General features: G+C 42.8%; 1 protein-coding gene across 5 annotated transcripts in view; it reads left to right on the top strand.

Annotated features, from left to right (window-relative positions):
* Positions 1-19891, top strand: part of cadm1a (cell adhesion molecule 1a) — a 340935-nt gene that overhangs the window by 285494 nt on the left and 35550 nt on the right. For all 5 annotated transcript variants that reach the window (XM_063895864.1, XM_063895863.1, XM_063895862.1 and 2 more), the window contains 2 exons: positions 3355-3451; positions 12195-12367. In XM_063895864.1, coding sequence (XP_063751934.1) covers positions 3355-3451; positions 12195-12367 — 270 coding nt within the window. The remainder of the gene's footprint in view (positions 1-3354; positions 3452-12194; positions 12368-19891) is intronic.

The following is a 19891-nucleotide window of genomic DNA, read 5'->3' as shown; positions in this document are numbered from 1 at the left end:
TCTGCGATGACAAGGTCGGCTGTGAGTGAAGAAGAGTTGCCGTGTAGCGCCTGTAGCGGAGGCGAAACCAAAGGCTTGCTGTCTGAACGTGAACATGCCCACTGAGCAGAATACTTGGCTTTTCGCCCGTCTGCTGTCCATCACAGAGACGGAGAGGCGGCCGCTGACAGGGTGTGATTTCGACAGATGGATGACCAGACACGCGTTGTTTGTTGCCGAGAAGGTCGGACTGCAAACTTTACAGCCGGCTTGGAAATCATAACTCAGGCCCTCTGTCTGCAGGCTGATTAAACATGCACACACCAAACTGTGCATTCAGGATTTAAAACTGGGGGAAAAAACAAGAATAACAATCAGGGAAGTGTAATTACGGCACAGTGACTCAGCAATCAGTCTGCTGTGAGATGAGTGGAGGTATTAGCGGTTCCTTCAGCATCAGATCCAGAACAACACATTTTTTTGGGAGGAAACAAACTAAGTCATTATAGGTCGAAGCTTTTAATATATTGCAAACTTTTGAATGACTTTTAATTGATTTGTGTACTCACATTTACAGCAAAGGGAGTAAGGGATTTGGGGTAAGAGTGTCATGTTGTTAAAGTACAACACAAAATACAACAACACAAAGAGTTGGTTAGAAGAATGAACATTTATGAATCAAATAGGAAACATAAGTACTTTTTTAACAACATCTCAACAAAGGTTCATAAACAGCACAGTAAATGTCATGTAATTGTTTTGATTAACTAATTAAACTGAATAGATACAGGAAAGTCCTTTTTGTGAGTTATCTAATGACATCCTTTTTGGTCAAGACCTCAAATCTTATGGGGAAATAACGACAAGCTTTTGATAAATCGAGTCAGAAATGTTAAAAAAACGAGGTAATGTCGAAGAGAGAATTTAAGAAAGTCATGCACAAAGGCTGATGGAGTAATGCACACCTGAAAATAACACTAAGGTCTTACAAATGCCTAACCCTAACCCATCCGTAAGAAGAATGAGTTACTGTATGATGTACTCAAACATTACGCTGATGTAACGTGGTCTTCCAGCTTCCCTTTGTTTAACATTGACTTGTTGAAAGGTTTGAAAGCTGAAAGAAAGACCAGGACTCTTGTTTTGCTTTCAGTTCTTCTCTCACCACTTGGTAACACAGAACTCAATCCCTTACCCAGATGATAGATTGAATAAAACATTACATTTTTGTCCAGAATAAAAGGATCATGTCTCACACCAAGATGAGAAAAGAGCTTTGATAACACCAGCAACAGTCAGGGGAGCGAGAACAATAGACACTCGGCGCTTGCAGAGAATAGCACAGCAAAAACTGTCAAAGCACCCCGCTGATTGTCAAAACAACAGTCTTATATTTTCTCTCCGACTGCTCTATCGTCCACACTGCATTTGTTTTGTGCGGGAACTTTATCAGGTAACGTATATTTGGATGGACTACTTGTGGGTCCACACCACGTCTGTCATTCCCCGATGCTTTGCCTTGTGTTCTGGTGTTGGGGTTAATTTACAATTCCATCAATATCATACCCAAGGTAGACCCCAACACTGCTGAGGAGTGATTGATGCAATGCAAGAGCGGGTTGGGGTTGAGGCAGCGGTACTGGGTGAGAGGTAAAAGAAAAACACCTTGAATTTATTTAGTTGTAAACATCATGTCAAGTCAAATCAATCCAGACCAAGCAGAGTTGGTGTAGTGCGTAGCTCAATCCTTATAAAAAAATTAAGTTCCTGTTACCTGACCTGCTTTTTCTTTCACTTCAGCACTCCTGCGGTGGGTCACTGCGGGGTGTTGTTGTTGTGTTGATGTAAACATATAGGGGGTATTTCTCTGAGCATGGTGAGCAGTGCTGTGTATTCTGTGTGAAGAAAAAGGAGCGATGGATAAACAAATACCGGATAACCGTGAAAAACTATGGATGACCTGTTCTGTATGCAGACCCTGAAGTTAGCATCTCCCTGGTTCCCTAAAAAAAAAGTAGGATGTATAGGACTTTTCCTTTGGAATACTGCATGAAATAATCTCTGTGTCAAACAAACTTTAAAGTTACGTACTTCCAGGGCTTGTTCAGCAGGATAATCTCCACAAATTACCACCTCTTAATGATTTTGAAGTAAAAAGCTAACGTTGGGCTATAAAGGAACTACAGCACGGTCACATGACTTCACGTCACCACCGCTAAGCTAAAGGAGGCTAATGTTGGGCTATAAAGGAACTACAGCACGGTCACATGACTTCACGTCTCCACCGCTAAGCTAAAGGCGACTAATGTTGGGCTATAAAGGAACTACAGCACGGTCACATGACTTCACGTCTCCACCGCTAAGCTAAAGGCGGCTAATGTTGGGCTATAAAGGAACTACAGCACGGTCACATGACTTCACGTCTCCACCGCTAAGCTAAAGGCGGCTAATGTTGGGCTATAAAGGAACTACAGCACGGTCACATGACTTCACGTCACCACCGCTAAGCTAAAGGAGTCTAATGTTGGGCTATAAAGGAACTACAGCACGGTCACATGACTTCAGGTCTCCACCGCTAAGCTAAAGGCGACTAATGTTGGGCTATAAAGGAACTACAGCACGGTCACATGACTTCACGTCTCCACCGCTAAGCTAAAGGCGGCTAATGTTGGGCTATAAAGGAACTACAGCACGGTCACATGACTTCACGTCTCCACCGCTAAGCTAAAGGCGGCTAATGTTGGGCTATAAAGGAACTACAGCACGGTCACATGACTTCACGTCACCACCGCTAAGCTAAAGGAGGCTAATGTTGGGCTATAAAGGAACTACAGCACGGTCACATGACTTCACGTCACCACCGCTAAGCTAAAGGAGGCTAATGTTGGGCTATAAAGGAACTACAGCACGGTCACATGACTTCACGTCTCCACCGCTAAGCTAAAGGCGGCTAATGTTGGGCTATAAAGGAACTACAGCACGGTCACATGACTTCACGTCTCCACCGCTAAGCTAAAGGCGGCTAATGTTGGGCTATAAAGGAACTACAGCACGGTCACATGACTTCACGTCACCACCGCTAAGCTAAAGGAGGCTAATGTTGGGCTATAAAGGAACTACAGCACGGTCACATGACTTCAGGTGATGTGACCTAGAGTTTTTCACAAATCATATTTTCTGAAATATTTGATAATCCAGTGTAAAATTCCCATTGCTTTTGTAAAGGGATCCCTTGCAATGCTAACTTCTGGGTTGCACTAAATGCACAATGCCTCCACTGTACCGCTCTAAGTGTATGCAGAGTGAAGATACTATGTAATTCATTACCTGTTTTGTTGTGCCAGCATTTCATTCTCTTTCTATCTTTACTTTCAGACAAACCGGAGGTAAAGATCGTGGTAGAGTTTCCTCAGGGTCTGACAAGGGAAGGAGAGAACCTGGAACTCACGTGTCAGGCCAAAGGCAAACCCCAGTAAGAGACACACACACACACACACACACACACACACACACACACACACACACTGCTACTAATTAAAATGTGCCATGGGTAGAGAAAGCACATTCATTTATTCATTGAGATACCTTGACTTCATTTTAAGGTCTGTGTGTGTGTCTTGTTGCTGTGCTATGAATTTCTGTTTAGTATTTAACTGTTGAGAAGAAACTTTTTCAGTGAGTGAGAGTGAGTTCAGATGAGGATGAACACAAGTACAACTCACAACTCCAGCAATCAGACATAACAAATATCAAGCAATTAACCTTTTACCACCAAGTTCTGCTGCAGCAAAAACTGTAGAACGAGGAAAAACACTAAATGAAAACGAACACAAAATGTTCCATACATCGAGTTAATCCTCGTCTTTATGGTCAGGTTTTAAGAAATTGGAAAAAAGGGAAAAGCGGTGGTTGGAGGAAGTTCTGATCGACTTGACGTTGTGTCAAAATAATTGTAAATTGATGTTTAATGAGCAAAAACAAGTTGCTTTTAGGATGTTAAAGGAAACTTTTCAGGTATTTAAGGTTGTTCTTTAGAACCAGCCATGGATGGATAGATACAGTGGATGGATGGATGGATGGATAGATGGATGGAGGGAGGGAGGGATGGATACAGTAGATGGATGGATACAGTGGATGGATGGATGGATACAGTAGATGGATGGATGGATGGATACAGTAGATGGATGGATGGATGGATCGATACAGTGGATGGATGGATACAATGGATGGATGGATGGATACAATGGATGGATGGATGGATACAGTGGATGGATGGAGGGATGGATGGATACAGTAGATGGATGGATGGATGGATCGATGGAGGGAGGGATGGATGGATGGATACAGTGGATGGATGGAGGGATGGATGGATACAGTAGATGGATGGATACAGTGGATGGATGGATGGATGGATGGATGGATGATGGATGGATGGATACAGTAGATAGAGGATGGATGGATGGATACAGTAGATGGAGGATGGATGGATGGATGGATACATGGATGGATGGATGGATACAGTGATGGATGGAGAGGGATGGATGGATGGATACATGATGAGATGGATGTGATGATGGAGAGGAGGGAGGATGGATGGATGGATAGATGTGGATCGGTGGTGGATGGATGGAGGAAGATAGTGGATGGATGGATGATCAGTTGTGAGAGATGGTAGTGGGTGGGTCGGTGGTGGTGGATGGATGGATGGATAGATGGATGATGAGATGGATGGATGGATACAGTGGATGGAGGAGGGAGGGGGATGGAGGATGGATGGATGGTGGGGGTGGTCGGTGGGTGGATGGATGGATGGATAGATACAGTGGATGGATGGATGGAAGTGGATGAGGGAGGAGGATGGATGGATGTGGTGGGTGTGGATGGATGATACAGTGAGGAGGGATGGATGGATACAGTGGAGGGAGGGTGGTGGTGGTGGGTGGGTGGGAGGGTGGGATGGATGGATGGATAGAACCAGTGGAGGGAGGGGGAGGGATGATTGTAGGAGGGTGGTGTGGGTGGATGGATGGATGGATAGATACAGTGGAGGGAGGGAGGATGGATGGATAGGTGGGTGGGTGGGTGGATGGATGGATGGATAGATACAGTGGAGGGAGGAGGGATGGATGGATAGGTGGGTGGGTGGGTGGATGGATGGATATATAGATACAGTGGATGGAGGGAGGGAGGGATGGATGGATGGATAGGTGGGTGGGTGGATGGATATATACAGTGGATGGATGGATGGATGGATGATGGATGATATATACAGTAGATGCATGGATGGATGGATGGATGGATGGATGGATATATACAGTGGATGGATGGATGGATGGATGGATGGATGATATATACAGTAGATGCATGGATGGATGGATGGATGGATGGATGGATATATACAGTGGATGGATGGATGGATGGATGGATATATACAGTAGATGCATGGATGGATGATATATACAGTAGATGCATGGATGGATGGATGGATGGATGGATAGATACAGTGGAGGGAGGGAGGGAGGGAGGGATGGATGGATAGGTGGGTGGGTGGATGGATGGATATATACAGTGGATGGATGGATGGATGATATATACAGTAGATGCATGGATGGATGGATGGATGGATGGATGGATGGATATATACAGTGGATGCATGGATGGATGGATGGATGGATGGATATATACAGTGGATGGATGGATGGATGGATGGATGGATGGATGGATGGATATATACAGTGGATGGATGGATGGATGGATGGATGGATGGATGGATGGATATATACAGTAGATGGATGGATGGATATATAGGGTAGATGGATATATACAGTAGATGCATGGATGGATGATATATACAGTGGATGGATGGATGGATGGATATATACAGTGGATGGATGCATGGATACAGTGGAGGGAGGGAGGGAGGGGTGGGTGGATGGATGGATGCCTGGATATATACAGTGGATGGATGCATGGATACAGTGGAGGGAGGGAGGGAGGGGTGGGTGGATGGATGGATGCCTGGATATATACAGTGGATGGATGCATGGATACAGTGGAGGGAGGGAGGGAGGGGTGGGTGGATGGATGGATGCCTGGATATATACAGTGGATGGATGCATGGATACAGTGGAGGGAGGGAGGGAGGGGTGGGTGGATGGATGGATGCCTGGATATATACAGTGGATGGATAGATGGATGGATGGATATATACAGTGGATTGATGGATGGATGCATGGATATATACAGTGGATGGATGGATGTCTTGACATAAGTAGGTCTTGCAAAGAACTGTGACAAAGGGCCGACATATTTGCAAATGGCCATTCCTCTTGGATACATGATCACTGAATGGAACGGCTGCTATTTTCTCTCCAACTCATTTCTAAGTGGGGGACATTATCCAAACGGGCCTGTAATTAAGAACCACATCAGAATTACTGTGATATATTTTCAGCAGGTGTTGAGTTAGCACTCCTTTAAAGGCGGAGGACAGAGCAGAAAGGGCACTAATGATAGTGAGCGGGTCGCAATGTCTCGCAGGAGGCATTTCAGCAGCAACAGTGGACTGAATAGGCTGTATACCTTCAATAGGCAGGGTGTTATTTTTAGTGATCAGTGCTATGCTTCTCACGGTATCTAGGGAGACTGTGTGGGAATAACAGAGTATGTTGATTGAGTGGGGGTGCTAGATTTGAACAAAAGAACTCAAGTTCATGGTCAAAAAATTCAATAACTGAGGCACATTATCCAAGCTATTTTATTCCGGTGACAAAAATGAACTTCCAGTGGTCTCCGTATGATTTTGAAACATGTAATATGTCTTCATTAAACAAGGACCATGCATGGAAACAATGCTATTCATAGTTATTTAGCCAGGTTTTAGCTTATAGCTCATTTCCATCTGCTGTCCCAGTGGAGACAAAAGACAAACACTTAATACATCACATATTCTCTATCAAACACTTCTAATAAATATCCTTAAAACTGATGTATAACACACATTGATCAGGAGTATAACTATAGTATTACAATACACTCACATTAAGCTCAAGTTAACCCTTGCGTGGTCTTCCCATCACATGTTCTCCTCCCAGTTTCATTACTTATAGAGCATATAATAGCATATATTACCAGAAGTCTTACTCTTCTTTTTTTAAATGATGGTCAAAAGACTTCATTTCTAAAATAAAAAACGAAACAAAGGATTTTACTAAATTAACCCCCAGAGAAACACAGATGCTATACCTTTGAATAAAACCGGGACTGAATGAAAGTGATCCTAATTATAATAATAACTCTGGTGGGAAAACGTAGAATATAAGCATCCATGTGGTTTTTCTAGCCCTTACATAAAATAAACCTTTATCCCAACCTGAAAACATTTGGGAACAACAGGAAGGTTAAGGTTAATTAGCTGGAGCTCAAGGGTTTAAGGGTTTGCCCTTTGCATCAAAAGCCCTGTCCGACACTCATTAGGCTAATTCCACCTGTATCATCTGAAACCTGAATGCTGTTTTGTCTAGATGACGGGTGTTTGTGTTATGAGATGTAATGGAGTGCAAATGATGCCATCAGAGCACTGAGGAAAAGACAACACAGAGCTTCAGGAAGGAAACCTGACGAACTATCCAAACATCAGCGCCGTCGGTATCAATCATATTAGTTTGTTGACAAGGCGGTTCATATTTGAACGGGACAATACAATCATCAGATGAGACTGGAGTTATGAATATTAAATCAGTAACCTGAGCTACTTGGGAAGGTAGCTTTGCAACGGGTCTGTTGTGTTTATACAGAGTTCCTAGACCACTTAGAGTCCAGATCCACAAAGGGCCTTTGTCTGAGCACCAATTGGTGGATTTAGTTTCAGGGATGTTCAACAGCTATGTGATCTGTCATGCCCACATTACGCTTCTCTTCTGAAATCTGCACTGAAGTGGCTCACAGGATGTTTCATGTGGAGATAATTGACTACCTTAATGAATGAATCTAACGTCATTCAAGTGATCGCCCACTAACACATTTCAAAATGCTACTTTAGCCTCGTTAGCAACAGCAGTTTCAAGTGATTGAATGAGGTCAAAAACTTGATTGAAGCTTTGAATGAAGCTTCACTTTAACAATAACTTTTAACGTTAAACATTAGGATTAAAAGTGAGCTTTTTGGCAGAGAAATGGGAAATCAAATACCTGAGTGTCGTGTAGTCAAGGGGGAAGGTAAGCTTGGACTCCCGCTGGATTTTAATGGCAACTTTCATTGAGAGGAAATAAGAATCATTAATGTTAAATGTTCTGTACTTATACAAACTTCAGGTTGAAAGACGACCTCACAGCCGCAGTCGCTCACTAATGCACTTACTGAACTACTACTTTCAGCTTGTCAGCAAGAGTAGTCTCAACAGACCCTGCTCATGTGTTGGTGGCGAATCCAGCCTGGATAGAGAGCAATATCTCCCAGTAAATGAGGTTTTCTGGAGCAAGGTGAGCGTATGAATGGACAGAGCATTTTCATTGTAATAACTGTTGGCCCCTTGAAACTGTGTTGCCTTGAGATCCATTTGTAACTTCTGTGAAAACAAGTTGAACAAAAAGCAGTTTTTAGAACCACATTCCAACACAGGTATCTCCAAGTTAGTGGAGTATGTAGTAGTGTTTACATTCTGTGTTGTGCAAAAGGCCAGGATTAAAGGGTTGTATATTCAAATTTCAGTTCCAGTACTCAGCTCGGCAGCTACAGGGAATTAAGTGTGAGAAAGAAGGATGCATTTGGCTTTATCCCGACTCAAACCAAATGGTTCTTGTTTGTTCCCGAGAACGCCCAAATGTGGTTTCCCATTAAAAGGTGGGATCTCTACTTTAAGATATCCTCTGCTTACGGAGATCATACAGTAAGCATTGAACCTCCTTTCTTTCCATCTAGAGAATCCAAACAGTTCTTATCATAGCTGACACTTAGTACTCTCCGTTAGGAACCTTCCCATAAGTAAAACCAACTATTCGAAATATTTTCCGGACCCTGATCCAAGTTAGGATCAGTCAGATGTCTGAGTCTCAAACACTTTATGATCCTCTGAAGGGTAGAAGTACAGGAACACAAATGAACACACACATCGGAACAAACCCACCCCCGACGTTTTGATACTTGGCTTAGAGACAAGCTCACTACCCGTATTCATTTTACAAAGATGAAAATACAATCAATACAGTGAGCCGGGAATTGGAAGTCATTTTCATTAGAGCCGCTGAGGGTTGTGCAGTCATTACCAGCAGATAGCACCAGGGGCCCCGGCTGCAGGCGGCCATTTGTATTCCAAACGCCCTTCCCCTCTCCTTGCAGCCCCATCTCACCACTATCTGTGTCTATCTCCCTGCTCTGGATTCATTTTCCCCCTTCTCACAACATCCAATCCTCCTATTGAAACTGCTTTTTTTCCCAGGTCATGTCTCTCGCTCCGTTTTATTTCCATGTGTATGGTTTATTTACATTTCCTTCCATGTGGAGAGCACTTGTAATCGACACGGCACGCTCTTTCAAGCTCTCTCAAACAGCCATTTAACGCACTTGTGCTTTGTTTGTTGTTTTGCTATTGGGCTTCCATTTCAGATTTTCCTTTCCCGGATATTTCACATTTGTTCCCCTATCCTATTTCCTTTCTCGCTCCACACCAAATGTATTTCTAATGGAGGGAAACAAGTTAAAAAAGCCCAGCAAAATGCAACAAGAGAGACCATCAGCTCTCGCTCAGGGGAAATAACCGTCGCTGGCAGCGGCCATTGAAAGTTGCAGCAGCAAAATGGAGCTCTTTTGTCTTCTTTCTTTTTCCTCTCACCCTCTGAGGCTCTGAGCTCATTGTCATAAGAAATCGAATCTGTCACCCCGCTATAAACCTCAGTCAAGGTACAAAGGGAACAAATACAGACTTTTGGTAGGCGCCCACCTACGCAGCAGCAGTTATAAGTATACGAGCGTTGAAACCTATTGTTGCTTTCAGGTTCACAAAGGGACTGGTGTGGTGTTATTGGTATTTTCTATGCCTTAACTCTCTTTGATAAGCCTTATTTCAAGCCAATTGAGGTTTAGTTGTTTAGGTTAAGGACAGATGAGTCTTTGGGGAACTGTTAACGAGTGTTGCATGTGTAAAGACATGTACTTTATTATGGAAATATGACTATAGGGCATTGCAAGCGCTTTATAATGCAGTGCTGATAGAGGAGTTACTCTTTTTGGTAGCTAAAGGATGAGCTAACATCCCATATCTGAGTAAAAGAACGAATGCTCTCACTGATAAACAAAGAGCAATGATGACTTCATTGGAAGGGTGAACTAAATGTGGTATTTTCTGAAAGTTGTATATTGATATTAGAAGTAAACAGAGACAGTATATGTATGTGAGACAGAGGGAGCGTGGGTGGGGCCAGAGAGAGCGTTTAGAGGCCGAACGACAGCTGCCAGGGATCAGGGAGCATTCAGATCACCTGCAAGAGAAAACAACATACAAAGAGTAGGAGGGAGAGGACATCGTTTTTCATACACCCCCCCCCCCCTCCCCCTCCCCCATTGCCTTAAAAATAACTTTAAAGCAAGATTCAGAACAATGTTGAATATAAAGCGTATTAGAACTTATGAAAGGAAGTTTTAAACCTCTGACAGATTCATTTCTGTACTCAAGTTCTGGGATGAGAGCAAATTGCAAATGAATCCATGAAAAGATTTAAGGCTATATTTTGGGATATAAAAAAATACATGCATAGATGGTCGGTCGGTCGGTTGATTGATTGATTGACTGATTGATTGATTGATTGATTGACTGATTGATTGATTGATTGATTGATTGATTGATTGATTGACTGATTGATTGATGTCCAAGTCATTGCCTATGGATATTAATTCATAGGATTTCTGATCTAGTTCATAGGAGGTTGTTCTTTGTCACCCTTTGACGTTTCCTCTGTCGCCAACCTGAGGCCATTTATATTTCTGATTGTGAGTGTGATGGAAACTTCTGGAGCAATGGAGATGAAACTCAGAGAGACTCGAGGAGAGCTGGAACTTTGATGGCAAACACTGAAGGTTAATTCTGAAGTAGAACTGACAAGACGTTTGCTGCAGCCACGAGGTGACAGAGCGGTTTCCTGACCAATCCTGAAGATCTGTACTACAATACGAGGTTTTAACCAGTTCAGAGATCAACATTCTACATCAGCTAGACTAAACAAATGTGGATCCTTAATCTAACTAGAGCTGTCGCACATTGGAAAAGAATGTACGTCAGGGAAGCTGCGCTCCAGATAAGAAGGGCTTCTAGACGTCCCTGAACAATAAACTATCTCAGGTCAGTTTGAGCTCGGTCACAGACTGGCATCAACAAAGCGTCCAGGCTGCCCCTCCTTAAGGGAGATTACAGCAACCCCAAAGGCCGAAAGACCTATGCCTTGGGAATACAGGCAGAGGAAGGAGAAAGTGATGAGATGTCTCAAAGTTTAGCTACCTTAGCCAAAGATTCCCTAACAGTGAGAATAAGTTGAGTGTCAAAAACAATGCCTTGTGATTTTGGTCATTAGATATCCTTTGTTGAGAGCCCATTCATTGGGAAAGTTGTCAATCATAAAGCAACTATTGGCCAAAATGCCACGACTTCTATTTAAAATATTCATAGACCCTCTGGGTGCAGGGGTGAAGCAAATGACGGGGAAAAGTAGCAAGGCTATCGAAATGTAGGTCAGCAGAATATATGTGCATGAAGGACATTTTTTTGACCGGAATGAAAAGCAAGTGATGCTCATCGATCCAGGCTGTGACAGGGACATTATCTCTGAGGTCCTTTTGGTTTTCATCAATTGAGTCTTTTCCTCATTTCCACAATTTATTTTGACCTAAGATCCTGCATGGTGTAATGAGACCAATGTCAAAAGTCGCCCATGTCTCCCAGAGGAAGACAGCTCTCAGATGTAATACCACTGTGAGTTCTGTGCCCTGCAGAGGTCAGATTTGACATTTTTAGCCCCCATTAATGTTAGGCGTCTAACAATAGCAAAAGTGATCCAAATGTTTTAAACTTTTTCAATTTTGTTCTATTGGGTGTAATGAACTCTGCAGCCCTCAGGCCAGTTCTTTAAACTTTTAATTTGGTTTCTTAATGGCTCACATAACCTTTCACTCCCAGTTTGAATGTTTGTCTTGGGATCTAACGGTTGTTCCGGTTTTTCGTTTCCAGGCCTCAGCGGGTGAACTGGGTGAAGGTGGATGACGATGTCCCGTCCCACGCCGTCATCACCGGCGGGGATCTTTACATCGAAAACTTAAACAAGTCCTACAACGGCACCTACCGCTGCGTCGCCTCCAACACAGTGGGGGAGTCCTTCGACGACTACATCCTCTACGTCTATGGTAAGCACGGCTAACCCTCCATCGCTCTCCCTTTCTATTCCTGCTTTTTTCTTAGAGACTGCCCCATTAACATTCATCCTGTGTGTTGACTGACGGGCGTGAAGGAGATATAGTGCTCGTGCACCAAGGTTGGGGGGTTTGATCCCCAGATCCTGCAATCAACATATCGATGTAGCCTTGGGCAGGATATTTAACCCCACATTTCTCCAAATGCCTCACAATCGGTGTGTGTGAATGTTAGTGTCTTTGAGCACCTTGTATAGCAGCCTCTGTGTGATTGGGTGAATGCTGACTGTGAGTGGAAAAGTGCACATGAATGCATTTACCATTTACAAGAGTCGTTAGCACTGGTGCTCTTTGCTCGCAGCTGTAGCATACTAAAGGCTCAGCAACTGGAGCTGTGTTTTACTGCAGGTGCTGTATACTTTTAATCCTTCCCTTTTTCTAACTGCGCTCTTGATATGGCTCATACTAAAAGTTTGTTGCTTTAAAGTACCCCTAACCCTCACCCCTGCTCCGGGATTAAGGCGCACACAATGGGAAATAACATGCAGCGAACTGTTCTGGACTCTGATAAGCGTGCAAACTCGCGATTACTCCATGTGGATTATATTTGATCTCCTCACCAGAGCCTGTAGCAACACGCCCACACCACGGCGGATCCTTGAGATGTTTTTTAACGCAGAGCTATTTTCACTTCCAAAGAGGAGGTCACGTCCTCAGTGGTGTTTGTGTCTGTGCGTATTGTTTGGTTAATGACCCGAGGAGTTTAAACTCTGCATTTGCTTATGCTTTGTTCGTCTGGGTTTTTGAGGCCTGGTTGAGACTTTTGTGGAGAAGTTATTCAAGTTGATTGTTAGTAAAGGGAATTATATCCCAGCAGTGTGGAGAGAGCATTTAGACTGTCAGGTAGGAAGATCAGCAGGAAATATGTTTAAAGTCTGTTTCATAAAATGGACTCATTTCAGATAGTTTGTTGGTTGAAATGGTGATGTCAATTTAGACCAGATTTGTTTAGTCGTTGGTCCTAAAATGTGAAATTATTTGCCAAGAGGAGTGGAAATGTATTTTCCAGGAACTCAACCCTAACCCTAAATCCACAATTGTTCCTGAAAGCTAGCCTCACTCTTTTCGCTCCGTTGAGTCTAAATTACAAAGTACTGTTCATAAACCTGGTGCAACTCAAAGTGCTTTATGGCATACCATAAAAAAAGAAATTCAATTCAGGTCAAACGTTAAATCCTTATTTACGCACAGTCCCCATATGTGCGTGATATATAATATTAGAAGTAATACAAGTAGGTAAAACAGACATGATAATCAAATAAACAGATTTCCCACTCAGTTAAGTATGAAAGGCAAAATGAATAGATAGAATAAAATATGAATAAATGTAACATTAATGAATAAGAACAAACAGAACAAAACAAACATGGAGAAGAATTATAAACATTAGAAGACCAAGTGAAGGGGTTTGTTGCTGGATTAATGGAAACAAACATTTGATTTCATGCTACAACAAGTCCATCTCATTTAGCCTGAACGAAAAATCACAAATGTTCCACAAAGCGCAAACTGTACATCAAATACACCCTCCTTAGGCCCTCAGTTTCGATAGGAAAAACCATTAGCAGTCAGTGTGCTGTGTAGATCAGCCTGCCTCTAACCCGAGGTAATGCTTCACTGTAACCTGCCTCCCCCTACTTCTACCACATTTACTCATGTTCCACTTCCTGTTGTTGCATCCCCCTCTTTATCTCTCTTTTCTCCCAGCATTATCTTAGCTTGCTTTTATACCATTGATACCACTGACATTTCCTCCCTGCGCAGGGCATTAAACTCTAATGTGCTCATTTCCCCGGCTCGAAATGACTTCACTATCACTTCTGGTTCACCCTGAGCCTGCAGAGAAATGATGTGGCTGCTATTGTCAGAGGGAATTAGCAGAGAGGAAAAGGCTTCTTTTTTATGAAGAGACTCAGAATGCCTGACGGACACCAGCTGAATGGATGTTATTTACAGCAGAGGGAGTCGCTGTGCTAATGATGAGAGCAATACAATAACAGAGAACCGTGAGGAACCATTAGGAACAGTGAGGAACCGTTAGGAACCGTGAGGAACCGTTAGGAACTGTGAGGAACCGTTAGGAACCGTGAGGAACCGTTAGGAACCATTAGGAACCGTTAGGAACCGTTAGGAACCGTGAGGAACCGTTAGGAACCATTAGGAACCGTTAGGAACTGTGAGGAACCGTTAGGAACCGTGAGGAACCGTTAGGAACCATTAGGAACCGTTAGGAACCGTTAGGAACCGTGAGGAACCGTTAGGAACCATTAGGAACCGTTAGGAACCGTTAGGAACCATTAGGAACAGTTAGGAACCGTTAGGAACCGTTAGGAACTGTTAGGAACCGTGAGGAACCGTTAGGAACCGTGAGGAACCGTGAGGAACCGTGAGGAACCGTGAGGAACAGTTAGGAACCATTAGGAACAGTTAGGAACCGTTAGGAACCGTTAGGAACTGTTAGGAACCGTGAGGAACCGTTAGGAACCATTAGGAACCGTTAGGAACCGTGAGGAACCGTTAGGAACCATTAGGAACCATTAGGAACCGTTAGGAACCGTTAGGAACCAGGAGAACAGCTCACCTGATGTTACAGCTGCCACTCCACAACAGTGATGGAGGCAGTATTTAGAGGGTTTGCTTAATATAAATACAAATAAAAAACTGAAGCACAAAGTAATGAAACATTTTAACAAACAGATTGAATTTTTAAAGATATATTTTAAAAGCAAAAGTATTTTTAAAGTTTTTATTAAAAAATCCAGTCTTTAAATATGAAAAAGGTACTTTTAGAAAAAATTTGGGGACCATTTCAAATATTAATATAGTTGAAAAAGTAGAGAAATTGTACAAAAAATGTTTTAAAGTTTGTGATTTTTGTTTCTAAATGTTATATATTTTCATATATAAAAATAAATAACATTTTTTAAATTTAAGATATTTCAAAATCGCTGATAAAGAACAAAACAATATTTAAAGATTTAAAAATAAAGGATTTTTTGTTCTAAAATTAGATTATTGTAAATAGATCATCAAAAAAAACATCTGGACATTTTTCTTTAACTAAATCAACTTTTCTCTCTGAAGTGTTTAGTATTTTTTGATAGTTTAAGTTTGATGTCATTGCTAGGGTGTGTGTGTGTGTGTGTGTGTCTGTGTTTAAGTGTGTGTTTATATGCAAATGAAGCTCCCCGGTGTTGCTCACGTTTCTGCGAGCCATTATCCACAACTGTGCACGTGTGAATTTTGAAGGTAATTGTAGCGGCTTTTTGTGAGCCCTTCTCCTCGGGCCTAAACAACAAAATCCCACGGCGAGGGCTGCAAGTCGCCCCTCTCTCTGCACCACCCACATACCTCCCCACAGGGAGAGAAACACAAAGATGAACACGGTAATGCAACACGTGGGCAACTAAAAGCCTTGCACCAATTACACACACACACACACACACACACACACACACACACACACACACACAGCCATTAGAAGCACAGAAGGCCTGCATCCTTTTACAGAAAGTCTTTTGATGACTTTGATGTGTCCATGACTCCCACACCACTAATGTGGACTGTAATTCAGCAGCAAATCAGGCCCGACCTCCGGCTCGCTAATGGGAAGAAGGGATGTTGTGGCTGAGCTGTCAGAAGCTCATACGCACGTTATGTAACACACACACACACACACACACAAATACATGCCACCTCCTGCCTCCCCATGACCACCTCTGAATATTTACCGAGACAGAAGCAGGCAGGAGGGCGTGTATGCAGACCAGAGGAGGAAGAGACATTACATAAAGAAAAGAAGAGATACTAAAATAAACTATCTTACAAGTAAAAGTGAAGCATTCAAGCTTTAGTAAAAGTACTAAACTATGACCTCAATAAGAGGTAACTGTGTGCTGTCTAATCAATCCATTTGCTAATTACACAACTTTAAGGGTAAAAATGGTTCAAATAAACAAAGTCACTCCATTGTCAAACTCTTAAATCATGCATATTAATACATGGTTTATTATTCAGAAGCAGGTATGATATGATTGTATAACCTATAACTATATGCTGATGTTTATTTGTATAGGCTGTCAGATAAATACATGTACTATATAGTTTGGCTAAAATGTTCAAAATTCGCTTCCAAAATGTTGTTAAGTAGAATTTTGAAGCAGCATAAAATAAAAATACTTCAAAGTTCAACTACCTTAAAGTTGTGCTCGAGTACAACGTACTTCATAAAAGCCCATCACTGCCTCTAAAGAGTACAATGTTGGCTCCCAAATTCAAATACTCCAGAGTCCGTAGGTCAAAGTGTAACTTAGATACACAAATATAATTAACAAAGTATAAAAAAGTTCTCATAATTCAGATTGTCTATTTTGACGTGTTTTATTTTTCCAAAATATAATAATATCCTGACTTTAAATCGACCGGACTTCTTTCTGCGGATTGATATGACTGCACACGGTCCCTTGATCCTCCATAGCAACGGTCTGTTTCCTTGGCAACGGTCTACTAGCGAAAAATAGCAGAACTCCGGAATGTCCAAATTGACCAATCAGAGTGGAGTATTTCAGTCAGCCGTGTTGTGTACCTGTAGACGTGATGGAGAGTCAGTCTGACACTCACACGGCTCACAGTCCTCTCCCTGCCTCTCACTTCACGGGGTGAGAAAACACAAACATGTTCAAGTGTTTCCAAGTGAGACCCAGCAGCGAGGGGTTTTTTAAGTTGTTTACAGGCTGACTCTATCCCCCCCCCCCCCCCCCCCCCCCTTGCTCCTCTACCAGCGCCGGCGTTATTGCACAGCGGCAGCACGCTCAGTGACCCTCTAGCTCTCAGTACTTACTTTACACTTCTTCTCCATTAAATCACAGGGGACTCTCTCCACAAGTTAGCTCCTTAAATGGCAACCGGCATTTTCTTCCAGGAGGTGCAAAGTGTCCCAAAACATCTCATACAAAGCTGCGAGTGCTCTTAGTTTGCTGAAATTGCTCTTGAGTGGAAGAGAAATTGCTGGTGTAAAATGTTTTGAGGAGGAAAAGTAATTTATCACTCTCAAAACAAATTTGCAAGTTTTGAATTCGACCTCCGTCTGGTGAATTTTAAACACTTTGGGTGTCTCTGCCGTGCCTCAATTTCTGACTGCAGAGGGATTTAGCATTTCTGTAAGAAAGCATTATGTCGTAGCGGCTTGTTATCTCACATTGTTTGGATTCGATTGCACTCAAACTACCACTGGCAGGTATACACCGAATGAATGACCTCAATGAATACTGTATTTCTGTCCAAAATGGGTATTTTCTGTGAAGAAATCTTGCTCATTTTAGCTTGTTTTCCTCTTCACATTTACACATACATATCTATTTGACAAACCAAAGACCGTTCCCATGTCCTAATGAGTGAACTTCATCTGTAGAACAATAATCCTGAGTGTTAAATGTGAAAATTAAGAATATATAATGTAAAATAAGTCACAATACAATGGGTCATATTGGAGGCAGTGGTGGAATGAGAAAGCACATTTTCTTGGTTTTTCGGTGCCTTAGGTCATCGCTCATTTCGTGAATCAGAAGCGAGGTAGTTATTGTTCAGGTATATTAATGTTTGGTGCAATTACCTGCAGGTTTTAGTAGTTCTTCTCTTAACTCAGTCGATATCGAGGCTGTGAGTCGGCGCTTCATGCAGTCCTGCTCCGTTCACTCAGAGCAGAAATGCTGATTCATAATCCTCATCAGAGAGAAGCCCGGCCTGGTGACTCAGCGGGAGGAATACACACTCTGCCTGCCACAGCTGAAAGTCAGTAAGCTCCGTGTTCTTTGATACCCTGCACTGGGAGAGGAAGATTAAGCATACAGCCGGATCGTTTTATACTGCTAACTTTTTAATGAGTTGTTGTCACTGATGATCCCAAACATCTGCTGGACCTTCGCAGTTCGTGAAGAGATGAAACCAATTAGACAGCACCACCCCTCGCTGGAGTTCTGAAGCTCTAAAGTGTGTGTGAAGCCAGTGGAGCACCGGCCATCTGTGTTTCAGCAGAATTCATTATTATCCTATTTTACTTAAAGAGGATCTATGCTGCTTTTTGGTGTGTTCCCTTTACTGTGGTGTGTTTTATAGGTTTTAGTGCATGTAAATGGTCTGCAGAGGCTAAAATGCCACCAGAGGGAGTCTCTCTCCCCTCTTGAAGGAAATCAGAGTTGCACTTGGTCCCTGTAGATGTGGAAGACCGCCCAAAAATCGAGGGATGATCCAGGTATTTGTGTTCTAAATTGGCCATGTTTGGCTTGTTGCACCACAGGATTCAACGTGGTCCCGCCTCAAATGCTGTGTCCAGCTTCATGCCAGCCCCCCATACCAACGGATCAGTCCTCCCCCCCATGTCTGCTCTCGCTCTCTACTTTCGCTGTACCGCCTTGTGTTTTGTCAAGGTTATCTCTGAAAGAATTGGATTGTTGTTAGATTAAAAACATTTCAGAGTTTAAAAACTGATCCAGATCACCTGAAGGCCTTCATTAGCATTTTAAAATGTGCTTCAGGCGGAGTTCTGAGGACCTCTCTGCCTTGTTTCTGAATAACGTGAACTGGAGCACATGAAATAGATTTCTAAAATAACAATTATGAACAGATTTGTGCAGCAACTTCTGCCCTCAGGGAAGACTGCTTCCCAAACGATAAACAACCTGCGCACCCTTTCGGAAGACCTCTTGCTTAGACAAGCGTCAAGAAAACTTGTTGGGTCTTTTGTAAATGTGGGTTTGGGATGAAATGCATTTTCAGTTTAACTCCTTTCAGTTGAACTAAATACAGAATCTACAGAGTACTTTCAGTCATCATATAGAACATCTTAGTCACTCAACTTTCACTTCCACTCTGACATGTCTCGTTATTTCTCTCATACTGCCTGTGCTGCGTCACCTCTTTTCCCCCTCTGTCCGAAACCAGACGTTAGCTGGACGGTTCTGTTGTGATTGGTCAACCGCTTAGAGATGTCCCGCCCCTTAGCCTATCAATCACAGCCTATGATTTGGAGCGATTGCCAATAGAAGCGCTTCCGAAACATCATTATGGAGCACTGGTGCCACTATTGGCTATCCCTCCAACACATTGTACTTGATAGGCTAAGGGGCGGGACATCTCTAAGCGGCTGACCAATCACAACAGAGCCAACCAGTTCCCTTTACTTCCACACTGCTGCTAACAGTTAACCTCATCTGCCTCCTCTTCCCTCCCCTTCCTTTCCTTCCTATAGCACCTTACGTCTCTAAAGTGTGGCCTGTCCTTCCTCCTTATCAACAGCCCGCCATTACTTATTTTTCCAGCACCTTTAATAATGCTTTTTCAGTCCCTTCCCCGGCAATCAGAGCAGCATGGGAGGTGTTTAAGCATCAGCACTGCCCGCGGCTTCATATCAGTGCAGCTGCCACTTCAACAAGGGAAATGTCACTTTTGATATCTCCCTCT

The sequence above is a fragment of the Eleginops maclovinus genome, chromosome 11 (genome assembly GCF_036324505.1).
Source record: "Eleginops maclovinus isolate JMC-PN-2008 ecotype Puerto Natales chromosome 11, JC_Emac_rtc_rv5, whole genome shotgun sequence".
Lineage (NCBI taxonomy): Eukaryota > Metazoa > Chordata > Actinopteri > Perciformes > Eleginopidae > Eleginops > Eleginops maclovinus.
The sequence above is the reverse complement of the archived record's forward strand: the minus strand, read 5'-3'. Positions and strand labels throughout refer to the sequence as shown.